The sequence below is a fragment of the Ambystoma mexicanum genome, chromosome 5q, assembly GCF_040938575.1.
Source record: "Ambystoma mexicanum isolate Mex_15411 chromosome 5q, UKY_AmexF1_1, whole genome shotgun sequence".
In the NCBI taxonomy this organism is placed as follows: Eukaryota; Metazoa; Chordata; class Amphibia; order Caudata; family Ambystomatidae; genus Ambystoma; species Ambystoma mexicanum.
Genome location: NC_090933.1, coordinates 916423632 through 916446780, shown reverse-complemented (window position 1 = coordinate 916446780; position 23149 = coordinate 916423632). Strand labels below are relative to the sequence as shown.

Genomic DNA, 23149 nt, shown 5'->3' with positions numbered 1-23149 from the left:
CATTTTCAGTCACTTTACGGTAGTTTAGAGGTTTCCAAATGTTTGTCCATAGGAAACAGGAGAAAGTCCATAGGCAATCAGTCATTCTAGGGTAAACACAGGTGCAGACAAAGGAGCAAAGAAACCAGAGAAAACCCACAAGGGTTTCCCTTGAAAACCTCCAGCTCTAAGTTTGAAACCCAGCCAGCCTAAGATGGATGGACACAGAGCAATGCCAAGTCAATGTTAATAACACGGGGGCCAGCAAAACGACACTGCTCCCGAACCCAGATGACCTCTGAATGCTTAAGAACACTAGGTAAAGTACTTATGATTCCAGTCTCTGAATTCGGCCCAGAAATGGTGGGAGACCCCAGTTACAATGGCTAATTTACAGGATTGGAGAAGTGTTCAGGTACCAAGGGGCGTTAGCCCCCAACTAGCAACAATTCAGAAGAACAAAAGGGAAAATAACCTGCACAAGCAGGAAAATATCCCACCAGGCAGAAGCCGCGATTAAGAAGAAACCAGAAGAATGGAGGAACCTGAACACGAATTCAGGGCAACTCAGGTGTGCAAGAGAGGGAACAAGGAATAGTCCCATAATGCAAGCAATAGTTAGAGGTGACCTAGAGAAGCTCAAGACGGACCTTAAAGTGCTTTGCCCAGGAGTATTTTGCTGAGAAGCATAATGAAAACAAGAGGGAAACATATGGTCGTCTGTCTCGCCATAGGCAATATTTTTAGGGGGGATCATTTGTGGGAGTGGTGGTTGCGGGGGTGTAACCAGCACATTTAAAAATAATGCGGGGTTGCGCAGTTGTCCCCCTCAGGGTCCATGGCTCAATATCGCTGCAAAAATATGGCGATATTTTTGCGGGGCTATTAACACATGGAACCAAACCAGGTCCTCAGCAGCAGCCCATCTTCGCAGAAGTCCTGCAATAACAAGTGTATGAATCATAGGAATGCACAGACGCTCCAACGGATAACACATTCTCACAGGGGCTGACCTAAGCCAGCCACTCAATGACACTACAGGGCAGCACAGAAGGATTTTAGCAGGCAGCCAGTTCAGCTGGCGCTAAAAGCCGCCAAAAGCACAAGCCCACAACCATATGATGTTGATCGGTGCTTTCTGGGACAGATAACCAGGCTAACTCATGTTAAACAGCTTCATAGGGTTCAGGGGTGGGTTTAAAGCGGGCCCATGACTGCACAAAGGACATATTAGGGCTGCCTCAAGGTCCACACAGATAAGGAAAATCGAAAAGTAAAATGGCCAGGTGCAGGTCTTAAAAGGGGCATTGAAACTGAAATGGTTACCATGTAGATACCCATTTGGCTACTAATGCTGTAAACACGGCTTCAACCAAAACTACATGTAGCTGGCACCATCCTATAGCATAACACACTTTCAGGTTGACAGTCACCCTGGGACCAAGATGGCAGCCATATTGTCCACTAAAGAAGCAGCCTTTGGCCTCCTGGATCATCTCAACCAAACTGTTCAGGCCCAGCAAAAGAAAAAGCAATATTGCTAACCACCACATAAGGAGTTTCAGTGTAAACCAAACAGTCAACGCAACAATGGCATAAGGACCTCCCAATTCGTACCATTGACCCTACCAAAACTCTCCCTATTTCCGCAAACACACCACACAACCGTCAAATACCACACCCACATATGACTACCACAGCACCAGCTCTAAAATCATACAGCAAAATGCACACCTTCTCCCAAGATGCTAACATTCCAACACAAGGACACAGGCACACAAAGCAACCCTCAAACCCATACCACCAACACACAGTTGTTCAAATTGAAACTACCAACAGAACAGCAAAAGCACACATGCGCTCCCCCTATCCTCCCACTAACAACCTCCCCCCTTTCTTTTCAGCTCTGCCAGAGGGCCTGGAGACCATGAAAATGGCAGCGGTGTGGTATGAATCTGACTAACATAACATAAAACAATTTGTTGCAGTGGCATGGGGACTTTAGTAGAAGTCCCTCTGATGAAGAGATAAAGTCAAGAAATTAAGGAAGCCAGCAAAAACTTGAGGTCACCCACTAAGTGTGCATCCAGAGAACTCAAAAAAATGAATACTGTCCTTACCAGAAGCCTGTTTATTTTAAAACTTCCTTCTGAAAAAAGTGCAGTAAAATGCACAGCTTTAACCTAGGGACGGGATAGGCTGTCTCAGTGCTCATTTTCATGGAGGCGAGGTTGTTCTGAATCCTGCAGCCTCCTCACAGAATCCCTGCCTAAAGTCTCCTCCCAGTGGGCAGGGGAAGGCAGCCGCTACCTGATCCTAATCCTGGGGGTGGTATTAGTCGGGTGGATCACCTGGAAGGAGAAGGCCCCCAAGGGAATAGGGCGGATCCGTTATGAGAGACACAGCATTTCTCTTCTTCAGAGGGGGAGATTTCCATGATGCCAGAATATCAAATGGCTTGTTGTCAGAGTGAGGAAACTACCCACCTTGTTAGTAGTAAAACCGCTATGATCACCATGGGCATAATATATATATATATAGGAATCAGAGCATTAATGCCTTGGCTTCTGATAATTATGATTATCCCTTAGGTTTGAGCTATGAAGTCAAGAACCAACAATAACATCTTGCCCATCAGGTGTAATCAGTAAACAGAGCGACTAAAATAAGGTTGCACTTGAAATGTGTGCTATAAAAAGTAATCAGAACTTGGGGACTTCAAGTCCCACAATGCTTTAATTACTGGTACAAGGAAGAGGGGTTCAAAGTTACAGAGCTGAAGTATGCAGTCTACTGGTTCTAATGACCCACACCTAAGCAGGACTTTTGAATATGTAAAGCCCCTTCAGGTGCAGGCCTTTAGAACAAGAAGGTAGAGCAGTAGAAGTTGCCAGCTGCATTTGCAGCAGCAGAAGCAGAGAAACAAAGATGCTGGAGCTGCTGCTGTGTTTGAAGCGGATGTCGGCCCTGAGAGGGTCTTAGAAGTTGAAAACCTGAAGTGCAGAGGTAGCGCAGCGGGAAGCAGTGTTATGCTAAGCTGTCCCATGGCAGAGAGAAGCTCTCTTTATTTCGTGCTTGTCCCGGTGGCTGGCGAACACCGGAGTGCACACAGAGCAAGACAGTATCCTTTCCCTAACGGCACAGGCCGCGGGAATGCGACCAAAGCTGCCTGATGTTCAGAAATTAAAAGAAGCAGAAATGGCAGTGGAAGCGGACCGAACGGGTGTGTAGAGAGAGACTGAAGTTGGCCTTTATTAGGTAACCCTGGGACGCTCTTTAGTCGACCGCTGACTGCTAACACACATTTTGAATACCAAACTAATGCAAGAAAGTCATGCTGGGAAAATACTTGCTTTGAAAGAGGGCAAGAGAAGAAAGGTTAAAACTATCATTAGCAAAGCAAAGAGGGGGCAATATTGAAAAAAAAGGAATCCACATTGTCAAAATAAAGAGGGGGCAATATAGAATAACACCTATAACCATCATTGCCAAAGTAAAGAGGGGGAGAAAGAATATAACCTACATTGGCAAAGTAGAGAGAGAACAATATTGCAGAAAGGTTGTAACCATTATTCCCAGAGTGAAGAGGCAATAGTTGAGCCAGACACCAACACGCACTGCCCAAGCCAAAGAAGGGTAAGTTTACTTGGTGTGAAAGTAGGAAATCAAAAGTGTCCGGAGAGGAGCCCTTCCTACGAAAGGTATCAATGAGGAAAGGAACATTACCAGCATTGCATGTGGCAAAAAACAGTGGACCAAACAGCACCAATGTGTATTGTATCCTCCCAGAAGAAGCTGTGAATCTTAATGGTGTTGAAAGTCAAAGACTTTTCTAAAGGTTTGAAGCAAGCCTCACCACTGAGTACTTGAAGCAGTGTTAGGAGTTTCTATCTTAGCAGGCATGAATACCAGGAAAGGCAGTATTAGTGGTAGTCCTGGCAGTCTGGCTATTAGTGGACCAGGAAGACGTTCTGCATTGTGGTTGAAGGTTGTGAAGGAGAGAAAGTGGCAAGTCCACAAATGTGTTTTATGAACTGTGGTAAAACCATCCTGATAAAACATTGTTGTTGATAAAGAAGAATTGAAAGTGTTTGTTTTTCAAGGTGGAAAAGCTATGTCGAAATATTGACAATAATTGTGGAGACAAATATTTTTTGTTTTGTGGAAGCTTTACCAAATGCCAAGTGAAAGACTTTTGGAGTAAGAAAGTTGTGTTATATTCAGAGCAGAGCTTGGCTACTAAAAGGAACTTTTGTATTTGGAGATTTGATTTGAAAAATCCTGCTTTAAACCAGGGAAAGGTATATCCAATCCAGGTAACAAAGATAGGTGGTTATCACGTTTATGTTTGAGCATAAATGTTATTTTGTTAAACATGTATTGCCATGTATTACCTTCATGGGTTTGATGTACGCATAAGTGTGAGGGACAGATTGTTAGTGTTTTACTTTAGTCTTAGTTTGATAGGCAGGGAAATCTTCTATTGGTTGGGGATAGCGAGGTGTTTATCACACCCTTATAAGTTAATAAATGGCTACTTGTGAAAAACCATTATCAAGTTGTCTGCCTCGCCATTCTGACTGCTCACAGGGGTGAGGGAATTTCTGCCCTGTAGTAAGGTTACATTTCTGAGATTTCTACTGTGCACAATTGCCATTTGCATGGTCTCTGAGCGCTTTGCATTATCTGAAAGGGAGAAGGTTAGGTTAGGTTAGGTTATTGGGGAGGGAGGGAAAATGCAGGCTAGCTTTGCGGCCCTGTTGACGAATGCAGTTTGGAAGTACCCGGTACAGTGTCTGGGTCGAGTAGACAAGAGGCATTTGGGGTTCAGATGGAGCAGTATGTGCCTGTGGGGCTAGGGTGCATAAGCGGGAGCGGTGGTATGTACGTTGGTTGTAGAGCTGTAGAGTTTTGCTGTTTGATGTCTTTATTGAACGATTATACATTGATATGTACGAGTGGCGTAGTTTACACCTTGTCCATTTGGCACGATGAGAGTGTTCATTCTTGCTGGGACAAACACTCAAAAAAGAAAATAATTGAAAATCAAAAGTTGGAACTGATTGTGTCGAGCACAGTTACTCCTGGTAACAGGCTGGCACGTCACAAGAAAACTCAGTTGCTTATTTGGGTTACACCTACTGTTAATAACACCACAAAACAGCAAAACCGGTGGTAGCAAGCGCTACATAATCTTATAAGGCATTGTTAAAATATTTTAGTGCAAACACAAAGTAACTGACGTTTTGTCAGAAGTTATGGCGACATTAAACAACTCAGTTGTGTCATAATTTGCAGTCCAAATTTACTGAAAGATTTTTTTACTGTAGAAAATGTAGATTTCTTAATGAGTGCATATTTTCAAAATTCATATCAGAATTTAGAAACGCCCTACAGAGATTGCAAAGTACTTGCATCTTTTCTCTCCGTGATTATGAAATGCAATCTCTAAGCCCGCCACATCTCAAAGAAGACGTGTGTAGTGTGCACATAGGCTAATAACAAGGTTAACCGTCAGATACTCATTTATTGCATAGGCAACACAGAGGTCTTATCTGAAGGGTTGGTCAGTGGGATCAGAGAGCCCGCCCCACTAGCCTCCCGCCAATACCCAACCTGTTGTTCATTTGATGGAATGTGGCACGCTTGTATAATCAAAAAAAGAGTGTGTGCGTCAGGACAGGTGGAGAATGCGCAGAGGGTATAGTGACCTTGACAACAGGATGCATAATGAAGCTCAGGAGGTACATGTGTGAAAGGGACCGTATCCTAAGCATAATAACAAAGATATGTACATGCCCATGAGATACCACAACGACCCTACTGTAAAGGGGAACTCAATAAATATGGCCAGAGTCTGAGGTTCTTTTCATTAACATTGGCTTTAAATGTGTTACAAATTAATAGTGTGCACATTCTTTGTTCATTCATGCAGATGTTCAGGTTTCCACTGCAGAGGTCAGCCCCCACCACTCTTACGCCCACACAATAATTTGAAAACACTTTCTGCAGATTTTCTACACAATGAGTGCCTGCGAGTCATCAATACGATGATAACAGAGGTTTAGTGATACACATATCCTGCAAGTACTAGTGCAGAGATTTCATGTCGAGCCTGCAGGTTTAACCCTTGTGAAGCTTGGGCTAATGAGGCCTTCTGGACTGGTCCTCCTGGCATGTACTTACAGGATGACAGATGGAGCCGTAAGGTGAAAGCTGTCTAGGAGGGGCTTGCTGGTTTATCGGTGAAGGAGTGCTACAGGAGACGTTATGGGGGCAAGAGTGTACCGACTGATTGACATCTCTGACATACAGATAGCAATTTAATTAAAATGTCATCTCTGTGCATGATAAACCGATCTGCCCCTGTCAAAACGCCTACTAGGACAGCAAATACTCTTTCAAGCAATTCACCTTTTAGAACATTCGAAACTGATTTTAAGATGGTGTTAGCCAGGCCCAGTGGCATTTTGATTTCAAGATTTAAAGTCACATTGGAAGTGGTAATGAGGGAGGGTTTTTAAGCGATGAGGGAGGTTGGCAGCTGATAGCACAATCATTGGCAGAAGAGGCTTATCAGGGCAAACTCTGGGCACAGGAAACTATAATCGCTTCTGCTCATATTTGCATGACCCTTCTTAAAGCATACCGCCCTGAGTTACTGCAGTGCCAATCACAGTGGCAATGGTAAATAGCAGGGGCTGGAAACAAAAGTGATTGATGCTAATGTGCGAACCCACGCTTCTTATCTACCGAGGATTCTTCTGGGCAGCCTTCAATGCTGTTGTCTTTTGCTCATTTGTGCAATTGCAGAATCATACATTTAATTCCTGACCAGCCTCCGTAAAAAACGAAATCTTTGATAAAAACATGCTTTGAATTGCTATCTAGAGGCAATTCCGAGTACGAAGTGGTTGGAAAATATGAAGCATGGGTTGCCAAAAACTGGATTGGATCTCAAAGGTAAGCACAGTTGGACAATTATCGTAACAAATAATTAATTGAAAACAAGGTGTCTTACCGCTCTCAAATGTTACATTGCCAAAACTTTTGAAATTCTACCGAACAATGATGACCACTGCCTGTCCGATGAGGTTATGTAGGAGTTGACTGTCAAAGAGTGAACAAAACACTCTCAGACCTCTATCGCAGCAAAGATCTCAAACAACCACCAGTTGCACACACTCTGCAACACCCAACAGGAAACTAAACCAATTGCACACAAATCACCCATACACACCCATACACCCATACACACTCATACACCAACACCAACGTCTACCAAGTAAAAACAAAGCAGCACACAGTGACTACATATTCCGAACTGAAGCTACCAACATCACATTAAAGCTCACTTGCACTTTTTACCCTCTCAATCCCACTAAGCCCTCCCAGCCCTCCTTCCTTGACAGATCCGCCAGAGCACCTGGAGACCATGAAAATGGCAAATAGCATAACATTTGTACAGTGCACCTCTGTGAGGCAGTGCCAGCGGCCTACTAAGCATTCATGCTTTCAGGAAATCCCAAAGCTATTTGTACAACACACAATTACAAATAGAATGTAATCAATTTAATGTTGGCCGCTTGCAGGTGTGCATATTGGTGATGTGGCTATTATGGGTCTCTCAATTGCCGAGATTGATTGTTGCTACACAAGGTTCAATATGGCCTTGAGTACTGCACACTTATTTGCATAGGTGCTTAATGCATCCCGTGTGCAACAAAGTGACTGAAAGTTAGGGGCGTAAATGAAACCAAAAAGCACATTTTTATTGGGATTTTTTATTGGGATCACTGTGTGGGGTAATCTTTTTCACTAAGAAAGCATGATCGGGACAAGAAATATGGCTTCATATTCCATCATATCATTTACAAAACCAGAATCTTGATACTGATACAGAAGGTTAGAATTCAGTACAAAACAGCCCAAGTGGTGGGAATCCTAGGGACCCGGCACTAGACACTAAAACTTCTAGCTCGTCTTGAAAATATTGTGTGGGACTTAAGTTATGCCTTGATCATGTTTTTTTTTTACTGATGTTTGTTTGTTTATTTATTTATTTATTTATATGGCGCACCATACCCAGGGGCAGCAGGGCGCAGGTAGAAAGAATATGTGAGACTTGCAATGTTACAGAAATATACAGTTGAGATAAAATTATATGTAGACATATGCCATTAAGGATTACAAGAATGAGGAATATACAACTCTTCACACATAACAATATCAATATCTATACAAAGGAGTGAAATATACAGATATGTACAGGGGCTGTTTGTGGCGAGAACAAAGGCCTCAAGCAGAAAGTGTCAGTATCTATGCAGAGTTGTAAAATGTACAATTAAATACGGGTGTGGTTGGAGTTCAAATGACTGATGAGATTCCTTCTAAAGTACAAATAGGGTTGATCGGCTCTCAGGTTGTGTGGCAGAGAATTCCAAAATGTAGCAGCTTTCACGGGGAAGCTGTTGCCTCCAATGGTGGAGAGTTTGAATCTGGGAATTATCAGACAGTTGGAATTGATAGTTCTTGTTTGTCTGATGGATGACTTTCTCTTTACTCTATCCATCAGATAACTGGGGCAGCATTGTTGAGGGCTTTATGGGTTAGGGAGGCCAACTTTAGTTTGATTTTGTTGTCGGTGGAGAGCCATTTGTGTTGGTGTCTGGTAGTGGAGATGTGTTCTCTTTTATTAATGCCAAGGGCAGCTCTCAAGGCATCACGCAATACCCAGATGATATACTTCAGTTTGTGCTTACTATTTGTCTCTTTTACATGCTATGATTAAAAAATTACGTTTTAAAAAATAAATAATTCAGTACAAAACAGGTTTAACAACTTAGATCAACCACCATCACCTAACGAAACAGTTAATGAGGAAGAGGAAAACTAAAGAGAGAAGAGAGGGTATTTTACTTATTTTGAGTTTTTATACAGTGCCACATTTCAGCAGACTGCTTCGGGATACTAAAAGGACATAACAATGGAGTAACAGGGAAACACAGTTTGACAGATTTGTATTTCCTTTTTGTACCCTGACTGCTGAGTGAGAGCACAAGGGAGCACATGAAGATTTTAAGGTCACCAATCACAGTACAGTGAATATGCATGTCATGTTAACAGTATGGGTATTCAGAATCTGAACAGTGATGGTGTGCTATAGCCTCTAGAACGTAGGCGCAATCAATTTCTTTCTTTCTATTAATTTTTACATTTATTCAGCGCACGAAACACGGAGGCCTCAGGGTGCTGGTTACAGCATAAGTATGAATCAAACAGTGCAGTTTCTGAACATCATGAAATCAAGCAGTACAAATTCAGTCCATGGGAATCTAGAAATGTGCTTAGATCATGCCACATTCTGGATAAAGAGAAGAGTCTTAAGATTTTTTCTGAATGAAAAACAGTAGGATTGTTCTGCTCTTAATGATAGTGGTAGAGAATTGTAGGCTGAATCTAGTTCACGGAGTGAGTTGTGTGTACCAACAAGGAGAATTTCTGTCTTGCTGCCCTTAAGGCAGAGAAGGTGGAAATCCATACAGGCTTGAATAGTTTGGAAGACTGTTTGTAGGACGAGTAAATCAGAGGCATAGGTTCCCGTAAGAGGGAGAGGAATTTGAGTATCGTCTGCATAGTTTGTGCAGGATATGTCTGAGGCAACCAGTCGGTTAAATAGAGGTTTAGTGAAGATATTCTAGAGCATGGGGGGAGATGCATGAGCCTTGTGGGACACAACAGGTGACAGGGGCAGGGGGAGCTGAGGCTGTAGCTGAGGAAACCCTCCTAGTTTAGTTTTAGTTTAGTTTCGTTTTAGTTTATTCATTTGTATTGCGCATCAGACCCGAGGGTATGTGGGCGCAGGAGCAGCAAGGTTATTCAAAACTTAGTTACAAGTTACAATGCATTACAATAATTGCAGTAGGATCATAGATGGTTACAGCATTCACGGTGCAGACAAGGGTTTGCATATTTACAAGTATACATATTTACATAGTATGTAGCTGTGGTGAGTAGGTTGGAATTAGCGGTTGTTCTTTATCCGATGTTTGTAGTTGCATCTGAAGTGTGTGTAGGTTTGGGGAGTCCTTAGAGAGGGTGGTAGGGAGTTCCAGTGTTGCGCTGCTTTCACCTGGAAACTATTGCCATCCATTTTGGCATGCTTGAACCTGGAAACTGTGAGTAAGTTGGCGTTGGAGGTTCTAGTAGGCCTATTGGAGATGTGTTTACTTATTCTGTCGACTAGGTAGCGGGGGCAGCGTTGTTGAGGCATTTGTGTGTTAGTGAGGCTACTTTGAGTAGGATTTTATCTGAGGTGTTGAGCCAGTTATGGGCTCTCCTAATGTTGGAGATGTGTTCTCTCTTGGGGATGCTAAGCGCTGCTCTGAGAGCGTTCTTTTGTAGAGTCTGTATTTTGTTAGTGATCTGTTTGCTAGCTCCTACGTAGAGGGCATTACAATAGTCAGTTTTGATAGTACAAGGGCTCTGGCTAATGTAATGCAGCTCTGGGTGGATGGGAAGGGTTTGGCTGCTCTTATGAGCTTACATGTATAGGCCGTGGAGGAGGCCATGGAGCTAATCTGTTTATGGAAGGAGAGGGAGGAGTCAATGTATATTCCTAGGGTTTTCACTTCCTTAGCTACTTTGATCGTGTTACCGTCTATAATGAAGATGGAGTAGTTATGGTCCAATTTGGATAGGTTTGCGGTGGAACCAAGTATGAGGAGTTCAGTCTTGTCATCATTCAGGCATAGACTGTGAGATGCCATCCATGCCTAGATGATGAGGTACACCTTGTTCACCAAGGCCAAATCATGGTTGTAATCTCCGGTCAACGGGATGAGGATCTGGGTATCATTTGCATAGTTAGTGTAGGTGATACCCAGACCATCTAGATCATCAAACAGGGGCTTTGTGAACACGTTGTACAGTGTAGGGGAGACGCATGAGCCTTGGGGGACCCTGCATGTGATGGGGATGGGGTCGGCGGCAGCTGTGGTGGGGAAGACGCGCATGGATCTGTTGCTGAAGAAGGACTCAATCCAGCCGATGGCTTCATGGGAGAAGTGGGTGGCTGAATCCATGTGATTGCATAGGATTTTGTGATAAACTATATCAAATGCCGCAGAGAGGTCAATGAGAAGCAGTAAATCAGTTTTACCATTGTCTCTAAGAGTGTCGATTTGAGCTTTCAAGTCGATGAGGGCTGTTTCTGTCCCATGTTGGGGTCAGAAACCCGATTGCCTAATACCGAGGAGATGGTTTATTTCAAGGAATTTTTGGATTTGTTGGTAGGCTGTTTTGTCTAGTATCTTGAGCAGGAAGGGGACAGTGGTGATGGGTCTGTAGTTGGTGGGAATGGAGGGGTCAAGGGAGGGCTTTTTGATAAGGGTGAGAACTCAAGACTCTTTAAGGTTGCTGGGCACAGTACCTGAGGAGAAGGAGGCATTAATGAGTCTTGTGATGAATGGCGAGAGGTCTCTTGCCGCATCTTTAATGATTTGTGGGGGGCAGAGGTCGCCCTGCCAGTTAGATGGTTTTAGGCTGAGAATGATTTTTTCCACTTCGAGAGTGGAGACTTTGGAGAAGCTAAAGCGGGAGGGGTTGGGTAGAGGGTGTTGAGTCGTGTGGCGCGGGATCGTCTTAGTGGTGTTGGTTGGATTGGCTATGGAGTCTTTCTTGTTTTTAATTTTAGTTTGGAGGCCTGTGACTTTATTGATTAGGGCATTTTGGACACTGGTGCACCAATGTTTGTCCTTCACAAAAGTGTCTGGAGTTAGCACAGGTGTTTCCAGTTATTTAATGATCGTAAACAACTCTTTGGTGCTGGAGTTGGATTGTGCAATCCTCTGGTTGCAAGACTCTTGTTTGGCAGCTATGATTTCTTTTTTGTAGTTGGCTGTTATTTTATTGAGCAGTGTTTTGTTGTGGTCAGTAGGAGAATGTCTCCAGGCTTGTTCCATTTTACGTTTTTCTAATCTTAGAGTTTTAAGGTGATTAGAGAACCAGTGGTTGAGATGTTTTTTCGGTTTACATTTTCTTAGTTTTAGTGGTGCAATGGAGTCTAAGGCTGTGCGCATGGTTTTGTAACTTTCAACAAGGTTGTATGGGTTGGACGTGGCAGGGAGTTGGCTAAGTGTAGGGAGGATGAGAGGGATCAGTTTTTCCACTGTGATATTCTTTTTTGCTTCTCGCAGGGATGGCTGAGGCTAGCGCATTAGTGGTGATGGGGCTCGAGGCTTTGAGGGTAAAGGAGAGGAGATGGCGGTCGGACCACGGTTGAGGGGAGTTATTAGTGATGGAGTCCGCGCAGTTGTGGTCTGCTACCCAGTTGAGGGTTCTCCCATTGTTGTGGGTGGGGCTAGATACTTTTTGGGTGAAGCCTAATTCAGAAAGCGTATTGTTGATGAGGGTGGCCAGGTGATCTTTGGGGTCTTTATAGCCTAGGTTGAAGTCCCCTAGGACGGGGCTATGGGAGGAGTTTTTTAGGTTATTGGTGATGGTGGTGCTAAGGTCTTCCTCGAAGGAACGTAGCGGTCCAGGAGGTCTGCAGAATAGCTGAATGGAAATAGTTTGGGAATTGGCGGTAGGTAATTTGGCTGTGAGTGAATCACAGGATGGGTGGTGGTTCGAGGAGTCGAGTCTAATGTTTAGGTGTGTTTTGGCGATAATGGCCAAGCCGCCACCTCTGGATTCTGTTCTATCCGCTTGGAGGATGGTGTAGTCATCGGGAATGGCTAGCAAAAGGGCTGGGCCTGCGGCTGCATGGAGCCAAGACTCTGTGATGGCTATGAAGTCTAAGTTCTCTGCTAGAATGAGGTCTGCTGTGTCTGTAGCATGGGCTACTATCGAGCGTGCGTTGATAAGGGCACCTATTATAGGTGGGATAGTGTTCGAGATAGTTCCATCAGACAGGAAAGAGGAAATCCAGGAAATGGCTTCAGGAGAAAAGTGAGCTGCCGAGGCAAGGTGATAGCAAAGGATTTGGTGATCCACCAAGTCAAAGGCAGCCAACAGGTCGAGCTGGAGGAGCAGGGCTACATTACCAGAATCTATAATATTGTCCATTTGTTTTTTAAGATCTAGTAAGGTAGATAGGTAGGTGCCGTACCCAGGTCTGAAGACAGATTGATGCAGCCCTAGCAAGTTTAAGATTCATAGAATGCCTGGATCTGTAAGGATGCTGCGCAGTCTAGGATCTTGAGGAGAAAGGGGAGGTGGTGATGGGTCTGTAATTCGTCGAGGTGGCCAGGTCAGGTGTTGGGTTTTGTTAGGAGCGGGAGGACCCAAGAATCCTTGAGGCTGAATGGCACGGAGCAGGCAGAGAAGGAGGCATTAATGAGAATCGCGATAAAGGGCATGAGGAAGTCAACACAGTCCTTGAGGACTGTGGCTGGGCAGACGTCTCCTTGCCAGCGGGAAGGTTTGAGGCCTTCGATAATCTTATAGACCTTAAATTTAGAGAATGGTTTAAAATTGAAGATAGGTGAAGTTAGGCACGCGGTCATGGGCTCGCTGTCTACTGGGACTAGTGTGGCAGCTTTCAGGGAGTTTTGTTTGGTCAGGATCTTTGTTGGAGCATATCGATTTTCCTTAGTAAGGCATTTTGAATGATGGTGCATCAGACGCTATCCTTGGTGCATAATATCGGGGGCAATGTGGGCAAAACCAGCTGGCGCAGGATCGTGAATAGATCATGGGAGCTGGATTTGGCATTTACAATTCCGTTTTTGAAGGTAGTGCTTTTTTCAAGCAGTATCTTTTTTGTAGGCTTTTGACGTGGATGAGAAGCTAGCTTTGTTGCCTTCAGTTGGGTCATTGAACCATTTGGTTTTAGCCTCTTGTTTCAGAGGTCGGTGAGCTTTAAGTTCAGAGTAGAACCAAGTGTTACAGTGGGAGGCCGGTTTGACTCTGCTTAAGTAAGGCGGGGGGGCGCTGTGCCAATAGCCTGCATCTGGTTACAGAGGTCTACTAAGGAGGCAGGGTCACTAACAGCAATGTGTGATGGTGCTAGTTTGTCTAGAGAGGCAGGAAGCAGGGTTTGGATATTTTGCAAGTACTTCGAGTTGCTGCAGGATGGAGAGTGGCATCACTAGGGATAGAGCAGGTCACTGGTATGTTGAACTGGATGATATTATTATCCGTCCATGGGCAAGGTACAATGGAGGTAACTTCAATGTTACAATCCTGATCGGCTAACCAATCAAGGGTTCAGCCTTTCGAGTGTGTGGGACTGAGAATGTTTTGCAAAAAACCTAGAACAGTCAGAGAGCAGTCTAGTGAAGCTGAATTCTTATCAAGGTCATCATGTAGGCCAAGGTTTAGATCTCCTAAGAGAATAGTCTTGGGGTGGGTTTGGCGTTTGAGAGCAGGTGCAAGATATCCTCTTCAAAGGAGAGAACTGGGCCAGGGGTTCAGTAGATAAGATGTATGGTTATCATGGATGTATGGGACAGAAAGTTTAGTTGTGAGTATCTCTCCAGAGTTGTCAGTAGCATTGGCTATTCCTCTAAGTGGTAGAGATTTTCTGGCCATGATTGCTAACCCACCACCTTTGGCAAGATGTCTATCTTTACGGTAGATGTTGTAGTTGGGGCGGGTGGGTGTTGCTAGTGATAGATTTAAGCCAGAAGCCGGGTGTATCCAGGTTTCTGTAACCTCAAGGAGATCAAGATTATTCATTGTTATAAGGTCCGCAATGTCCAGCAAGTATACAAAAAAGGTAGCAAGCACCCCTCTCTAGAAAGAACATGGCATGATAATCTGTTCTGTGTTTTTTCCCCACTTTGAGAGTCCGCAGCCATCGTTTTTTGCTCAATGTACCTTTCACAAAGGAGGAATATCTATTTGCATATCAGTCTTTGTCCCGCCCACAAGGGCAGTCCAGCACCGAAATGCCAGGCAAACCTCTTTTGAACAATAGTACCAACAGCAACCCCAGACACGCGTTTCAGCTTTGTTGGGCCTCATCAGGGAGCTGGAGCTGTGCCTCTCTGAGCACAGTGAGCAAGGGGTCCGCCTCTGGGTTCCCCCAGGTAACTTAGAGTGACCAACCCCAGTTCATTGCCACAATGCAAAAAAGTTAGCCGACGCCCCTCTCTAGAAAGAACATGGCATGATAACCAGTTCTGTGTTATTTTCCCGAATTTGAGAGTCCGCAGACATTGCTTTTTGCTCACTGTACTTTTCACAAAGGAGGAATATCCATTTGCATATCAGTCTTTGTCCCGCCCACAAGGGCAGTCCAGCACAGAAAAGCCAGGCAAACCTCCTTTGAACAAGAGAACCAACAGCATCCCCAGACACGTGTCTCAGCCTTGTTGGGCCTCATCAGTGAGGTTGAGCTGTGCCTCTCTGAGCGTAGTGAGAAAGGGGTCCAGCGAGTGTGTAGTAATTGAACTTGTATTCACAAAGGCTCCTTTCAGTGGGGTGTAGTTGACCTTGCATTCGCCAAGGCTCCTTTTAGTGGGGTATATGTGGGCGATGGTGTGAGCTTACCATGTATGACTTGCGTAGGGGGCGATGGGACACTTTTAAAAACGTTTTTTGCCCTATTCGGAGGATCCAAAAGGCTGTTTGGTCAGGACCCTGGGTGCAGTGAAATAAATTTGCTTATTGGGTGTGAGACTGAGACCTATGAGGTTGCAAGCATGTTGTGGCTTGTATGGTTGGAATGCGGGATGGCAGCCAAGTTGAGCTGAGCTGAGCAGTGCTGTGTGTGTGGGCAAGGTGCTGCTCAGGCGAAGGTAATGGAGGATCAGAGTTGGTTTCTTTGTCAGGACCGGAATGAGGGAGCACACAAGAGAACGTGACTGACGGTGGAGGACAGAGCACGAGATGTGTGTTGGGCATGGTTACGGGGCTGGTCAGCACTGGTGAGCTGATGATGATGTGAGGCATACAATTGTGGGACGTGGGTTTCCTGTTGCTGTTGGGTTGAGGGTCCCAACGGGAGTTGAAGCAGGATGCAGGCAACCGTGGAAAGTGTTTTTTCAGTGAGTGAGGACCGTTATTGTACCGCGGCAGTCATGTGCAATGGGTAGGCACTGACTGAGGACCGCTATAGGTGGGTATGCCTCCCAGTGCCTAAGCACGGTTCCCAAACGCATTGCGACCTAAATGTTGACTATAGATTCCATATATCTGAGGCTGTAAGCGTGGGAAGATGAATCCGTGCGTAATGGCCTTTAGATACTATGCAACGTGGGAAGAAGGTGGATGGGGCAATCACTGAGTGGCCAATGGAGTTTGGGGTTGGACAGCATGATTGTTTTGCCGGACAGCAGAAATGAAAATACCTTAAGGGAGGTTCTTTCTTGAGGCCATCTAGTACAGCTTTCTTGATTTGAAGGCTGTGTTGTTGCACCAGATGATGTGCCCTGAACGCTGTCTGTAAGGCAGGATGTAGAGTTGGCTACCATACAGCTGGAGGAGGTATTAGGAGTGTTCAGTTCCTTTTCTTGAAGTACCGGACAGCAGTCCAAACGAATTGTAGTGGGAGAGCTATGGTGTAGGGGCTGGACAGTGGCGGGGCGGGGGAGTAGTATGCAGCCATGTCGCTAGCCTATCAAGACAGGCGCAGACAGGGATAATCACAGGCCTTGTCTCACAGCCTTTTGGGAACGGCCAACAAAGCCTGCTTGCTTCCTGGGGGCTTGTACGTTAACATGGTTGGCGCCCAATCACGGCGCTCTGCTTCTGGGGGAGGCATCCAATCAGGATGGCTGCAGATGGCCTGCAGGGCCAGCGGGTCGACTGTGTCGACCATGTTTGCAGGGTTCAGTGGTCCATTCAAATCTAAGCAGGGAGTCTCCTGCTGATGCGGCATGAGGTCTTAGGGTCAACCAGGCACGATTGGAATGAGCATTGGACCTCATCACTCCTCATGGTTTCGGCGCAAACGGGGATAATCGCAGGCCTTGTCTCACGGCCTTTTTGTACGGCCGGTAAACTTTCTTGCGCTTATGGTAAATCTCTCATCACACAAACTTTGATAGCAGCAACATATACCCCTTTCACAAAAACAGGCCGATGTTTATTATTAATAGGAAAGACATTTAAGAAATCCTTTTTTTCATCTAGTTCATAACACATAAATGTGGCATCAAATCAGTATGTCCTCTGTTGTTAACAATGCTTGTTTGAAGAAAGTCTTAACAAACCAATTGTTGAGCTTGTCGCTTTATAAATATTGCTGTTGACTGTCATAAGAAATGTTGTATTCCCATGTGTACAAATGCCCATAAACTTAACTGGTGATTTTTATCACAAATTTCACATTCACGTGTAAAAATTGCCCCTATGTTTCTGCCCTAAAGAACTAATTGCGGGACATTCTTCAGGGGAGATATTCTTGCCATTTAGGTACTAATCAAGAGCGGGAGAAAATGTAAATCGATCATTTTCTGTGAATCCTAAGATTAAATATTACTACTTAGCATTTATAGGTAATACCATGAAAAGGGTATGTTTAGCCCAAAGACTTGATCTTTACTTCATTCCAAGAAGTATTTAAGTGATCACTGCAAAATGTTCCCATTGAAAAAATGCAAAGAAGGAAAAACCTATTTAAATACAAGACCATGATATAATACGTGTAATCAAAAATAAAGCCAAATCTCAATAAAATACACTTTTCTGGGATCTCTTTTTTTAGGAGGCTCCTGAAGTGGACTTTGACTAATTCATTTACTCGCCAATTGTACGTATATATCCTTTGATGTGTCCTTTTTCAAAAAATGTTTGATGTTGATGTGCAGGATTATACTCACAGAATCAGATACACACTACTCTATCATGTATATAATTGTAACTGTGCCTCGAGAAAGCCTTGGAAAGGGCAAAACAATAGCACATACCTCCAACTAACTGGAGTATGTTGGCACTTTCCTAACTACTTATTTTGGTTGTAGATAAACCAATACAATTACTCACTAATAAACCTTACTTGTAGATACTCTACTTTACTAAATCGCTAGGTGCAAGTAACCTAACACACCCACGCTATTTAATTGACTTACTGATTGACTAGTGTATACCAGTCAATGCTGGGTTCTGCTGCCAGGCCAAACCATCCGATAGACTCTCAAAGAAGTGAACTAAAACAAGAAAAATCTAACTCTCTCCTACTAAAAACTGAGGGTAGGTGCACTGAATACTATCCACCTTTCTCATAACCTTATGTTTCTAAAGATCACCTAATCAGCTTGCCACCAGAAAATGGAAGAATATTCTTTAAAGTAATTATTATGTTATTTCACTTGAATTTAAATCCATCCTAATTCGAAAACGACTCTGCAAGGTATTAAATGGACGCTGCCATTAACCATGCAGGCATATTGTGTTTATAGAGTATGATGACATGTAATTACGTCACATTTAGGCAATATGACCCGAGAAGGGGGGCATTACCGTTCAGGTAATGCCCCCGTGGAAATAGAAGCTGAGTGAAGCGAGGACTTTAACGGAGCCCAAGGCACCTTAACCGACTGGTAATGTCCCCCCCACCCACCGAGGGTCATATTGTCATTAGTACCCCGGCACAAGCCGTACCGGGGTACAAATAGCAATTTTTCTCGAGTTGGGAAATGGTGCTGCAACTGTTTCTCGACTCGAGGAAAAAAAAGCAAAACAAATGGCTGCCAGGGATCTGGGAGAAGGGACTATGCATAGTCCCTTCTCCCTTTCCATGGCTACCATTAAAACCAATGAAAGAAAGTAAACAAAAAAAATGCCCACCATGGAAGGGGCGAAGGGACTATACGTAGTCCCTTCTTGCTTTCCATGGCGTCTATTGCGGGATGCTGTGGCGAAGTAGAGGCTTCAGAGTCTTGTTGGCGAGGTAAGGCCCAGGCGAGGGCCAATAAGCTTGCTTGTAACAAGCTCACTGATCCTCACCAAGTACTAATGTGTAGTAATGTTCGTATACAATGACATCTTCAATGATTTATGTGACAAAGGTGTTGTTATCCACATTACTTTAAGATTGAGGATGAATGGTTGAGTCTGATGTGCAAGACACACAACCCTACCCCATTCAGAGACTTAAGAGCCACTTTCGAAAACGTGCATAATATGCAACAACCCTTGGTCTTCCACATCCAAGAGTGTAGAAGAAGGGCTATTCTAATGCGACAAACCATGTTTATCCATTGATTGACCATGGTTTAGCCATGATATGCACTATAGTTCGCTGCGGTTCTTCAAGCCTTGGTACTTAATGACCGTGCAATTGATGAAGAGACAACTTCGTGGATCAATGATTCAGGTTTCGGAGCACAATTAATTGGATGCCGCACATTTGAGGGAAAAAAAATGTGCTACATTCTTCAGTTGAAAAATGTCTGGCTTCAGGGAAAATAAAGTGCTCAAAGCACAGTAGCCAACGTATTTGCCCTCGTTGGAACAATAGGCATGGAAGGTTAAAGTTCAAGTTGTGTGTATTAGAAACTTTACTCCTCGGCTGACGCCCTGCAAGAATCTGCTGTTATCAGAACGGGAGAGCCCAACAGACAAACCCTTCTGAGAGGACGGATTACACACGAGCATTCGTTGACTTGTCATTGAACAGGAGAGAGAGGGCTTTTCATTTAATGCTGTACTGTCAACCCGTGGTGGAAGTGGGCGGGAGAAGTTGGGAGTGGCGCTCCTCTACCTAAAAAAGAAAGTTGTACTGATCCTACACTTTTAATTTGAAAAGAAACCGTTCAGGAATGGATTAGTTTTCAAATAAAAGTGTAGGAAGAAGTTGAAACTTGCCCTTCAGTGCACGGAAACTGAGCATTCCCATAAACAGTAGGTGTGCTTTTTTGGGGGTTTGGATTGCGCATGGGGAGGGGGGGGGGACAACGCAGTTCCACTACTTCTTTTCTTACAGATCGACCACTGCTATCAACCATAGAAGGTGTGGGGGATAGACTGGCACATGAAATGAACGAGTTACTTTTGAAAATTACAAATTACTAACGCCAAACAAATCGACCACTGACCTCGGTACCCGCAGGGGCTGTAAACACATTATGTGCAGACATTTCTACCGAAAATGGAACATCGCAATAGTGTGACATTCAGAAAATGCAGTTCCATTCAGACCTGAAGAAACGAGTTAAGAGATGGTCGCTCAACACTACCAATCACATGAACAGGGAAACAGAAAAGGTAAAGTAGGGGACAGCTGGTCAAGGACCAGGTGTCTCAAAGGAAGTCTTTCTTTCTCTTATTCAAAGGCGGATAAACAGGAGTGAAAGAAACGAGTACCTTTGCCACTGGTGCTTTCCATTGTGTACAAGTAATCCATGTAAAAGGCCCCAAAGCGCTGCATGCCAGCTATCTCGGTGTAGGTCTCCTGCAAACAAAGCACAGCAAACAGAACATGAGTTCTGGAAGGCTATACGCTCGAGATTACACATGATAGGCCGGGTATCACAGACGCGGGCTTGTTTGGGTTTGTGTGTCCATGCCCCGAACAGCTCACCACAACAAAAGAACAGGGGTTATCCAAAGAGCTCACCTTTCCTGATAAGTAATCCAACTTCTATTGCAGTCCTCACAAAAGGGCATCCATAATTCGAAGGGACATTGTGGCCAGGGCACAAATAATGGCCCGTTAATGATTACCTTTCACGGGCTAAATGTGGGCATCTACTGACCTCAATGGTACCAGGATTGACTAGAAAGGACCACTCGTCCATATTTTTTTTTTTTTAAAAAAAGCAAAATGCTTGACAACGGGATTCTAGAGGAGTAGACCTTTCAGCCCTTTCGCGTTCCTTCTACAGATAATAAAACTATCCTTCACACCAGTGTCTGTCTGTTTAGCAGTGCTGTTGGCCAGTTTTCTGTTTGCAAGATCTTTGTAAAGTGCATGTATGGGTGCACTTAAGGCTGACGTTAAACAAGGGCTGTGGCCTTTGTCTGCAGGTCACGTGGATGCATATGCAGTGTTTGCACAGCGCTCGAGTGCATTCCACTCGCGCAATAAACGCGGGCAGCATGAATCGGCCGCTGGTCACGTTGGGTGTATTTGATAGCAGGACCGTAGGTTGTGTACTAAAAGCTTCTTGGGATCACGTGTTGTGGCGTGGTGCTGTGCGTTTAGATGAAGTTGTAGTCGGATGGACTCTGCATTAATGTCTTCCTTTCTTTGAGCTGAGTGCGTCTACCTTATGCTTGGTAGCTGCAACATTTACAGACTTTACTTTTCATAGGCAGTAAAGATTCTTTCCGTGTGTGTGTCTACGAGTACAAGTAATTATGCGAAGGTGTGTGTGTGTGTGTGTTCCATGTCCTTATATCTGGGACACTGCCATACACACAGTTTCCAAATGGGGTGTGACATGAGGGTTTCCACATGTGTTTTGCATATCCGCCTGTATGTGTGAGTTTTGTGAGTTGTGTGTATGGCAGAATAGTGACCGGGAACATAATGGTATGGCATGCATGGTGGTTATGTTCTGCACATCTCGAAATCGTTTCTGCTTCAGTGTTTGTGTGTTTTCCAAGTGGTTGTACATGTGTGTGCATCAGTAGTACATTTCGGTACACGTTTCTCGGTTTACTGCGTGTTGGTTGTACATGTCTGAATACCTTCAGTACACGTTCGTTTATGTGTGCTGTCTGCATGACCTGCACGCACATGCTGAAACGATACATTTTTACATTTTGAAAAATTAATAACTTAGAATGTCTTAGTCAGATTTTAGACATCTTTGCCACAAGCTCCACCTACGTCTAGAGCAGTGGTCTTAAGGAGGCCGAAGGATATTGCGGGGACCACAGACTCTTCAGAAAGGGATTAAGATAACCGCTTTTTATCGAAAATATAACCATTAGAACATATGGTTATATTTTAAAGAGCCTGCCCCCCCCCCCCACATCCTTTGGGCTGCCTGGAAGGTGACACTATTTTTACTGAGGGGCAGGGGAGTCCCGGTATGAAAATGTTTGAATGCCACTGGCCTAGAGTAATGCCAAAAACTGTATTTTCCTGATATTTCTCCCAACTGTGTGCATAATTGCGGAATAATGCCATGAACAGTCAATACATGTATACAAACAAGTCATTGTTACATACAAAGAATCTTAACAGTCAATTTATACATTCAACAGGGTAAAATAAACAGGTAAAATGCAAACACAGTTTCATGAAAAGTAGAAATACAATAGGTGTCGATTAATTCAACCATCAGAAAAGAGATTAGGTTGTCAAGGCCTACATCCTAGAGTAATTTACATTAAAATGTTTGATTATGATAGACAAATATTACAATTAATTGATTGAATACAAACATATTAAAATAATATATACTAAAAGCATTGCAACCCAGTGAGAGTTATATTCCATATTTACAAGATCTTATTCACACTGACGCTACAAAATAACATTTTTAGGCCCAACATACACTAGGGTCAACAGCAAGCATCATGTACAAATATACTAGTCTACATTAAGCAAAACCTAAGATTTTTAACATAGACCATATCATAGGCAAAAAGTATGATTTCTTTCCTGTTCTGTCACTAGTCGTCAAATGTCTCTCAATACAGATTTATTTGCAGGTTCTTCAGTCAATATAGGACATTTTCATATCAGACAGGGGATTTTTATAATAATAAAATGTGGTTCATGCTGTAAGCTTTTATTTTTGCGTACGTATGTAAAAGGTTTTATTAAAGAGCAGCTTGGGCTACAAGTGCCAAAGACTAAATGGAATAAGGTACACTATCCTAGAAAAGGCATATTTCTAAATGCTTTTGAAAGAGGAGAAGATTGGTTTCTGCTCAAAGATAATCAGGGTGGCGATTGGCTTACATAGGTAGGTGAATGGTCTGCCACCAAGCACAAGGCTTTAGATAGGATTTTGAAGTTGGGGTATTTTGTTCCCTATTGTTTTCATGTTTTGGGGAGTAAAAAAATAATTCCTATTCCAAATTGTTAAGCAAGGAAATATATATTTTTTTGTTGAGAGTATTTTAACTCCCTATTTCTCTGTTGGGAGCATTTGCAGTTTTTTTTTGGTGTAGTTTCGAGTAAACAAAACTTTTCACAATTTAAGTTTAAGACGTTTAAAAGAATAAACTAAAACAAAGATTGATGATTTCACATGATTAAGACTACAGCATGTCTGTATAGTTACTGGGACTCTAAGAAAGTTGTTTTAACAACAGGTGT

At 43.7% G+C, this 23149-nt stretch overlaps 1 protein-coding gene across 9 annotated transcripts in view; it reads right to left on the bottom strand.

Moving 5' to 3' along the window:
* The window catches only part of VPS13B (vacuolar protein sorting 13 homolog B), a 3421660-nt gene that overhangs the window by 2741238 nt on the left and 657273 nt on the right, over positions 1-23149 (bottom strand). For all 9 annotated transcript variants that reach the window (XM_069621427.1, XM_069621422.1, XM_069621424.1 and 6 more), the window contains exon 12: positions 20236-20323. In XM_069621427.1, the coding sequence (XP_069477528.1) occupies positions 20236-20323 (88 nt within the window). The remainder of the gene's footprint in view (positions 1-20235; positions 20324-23149) is intronic.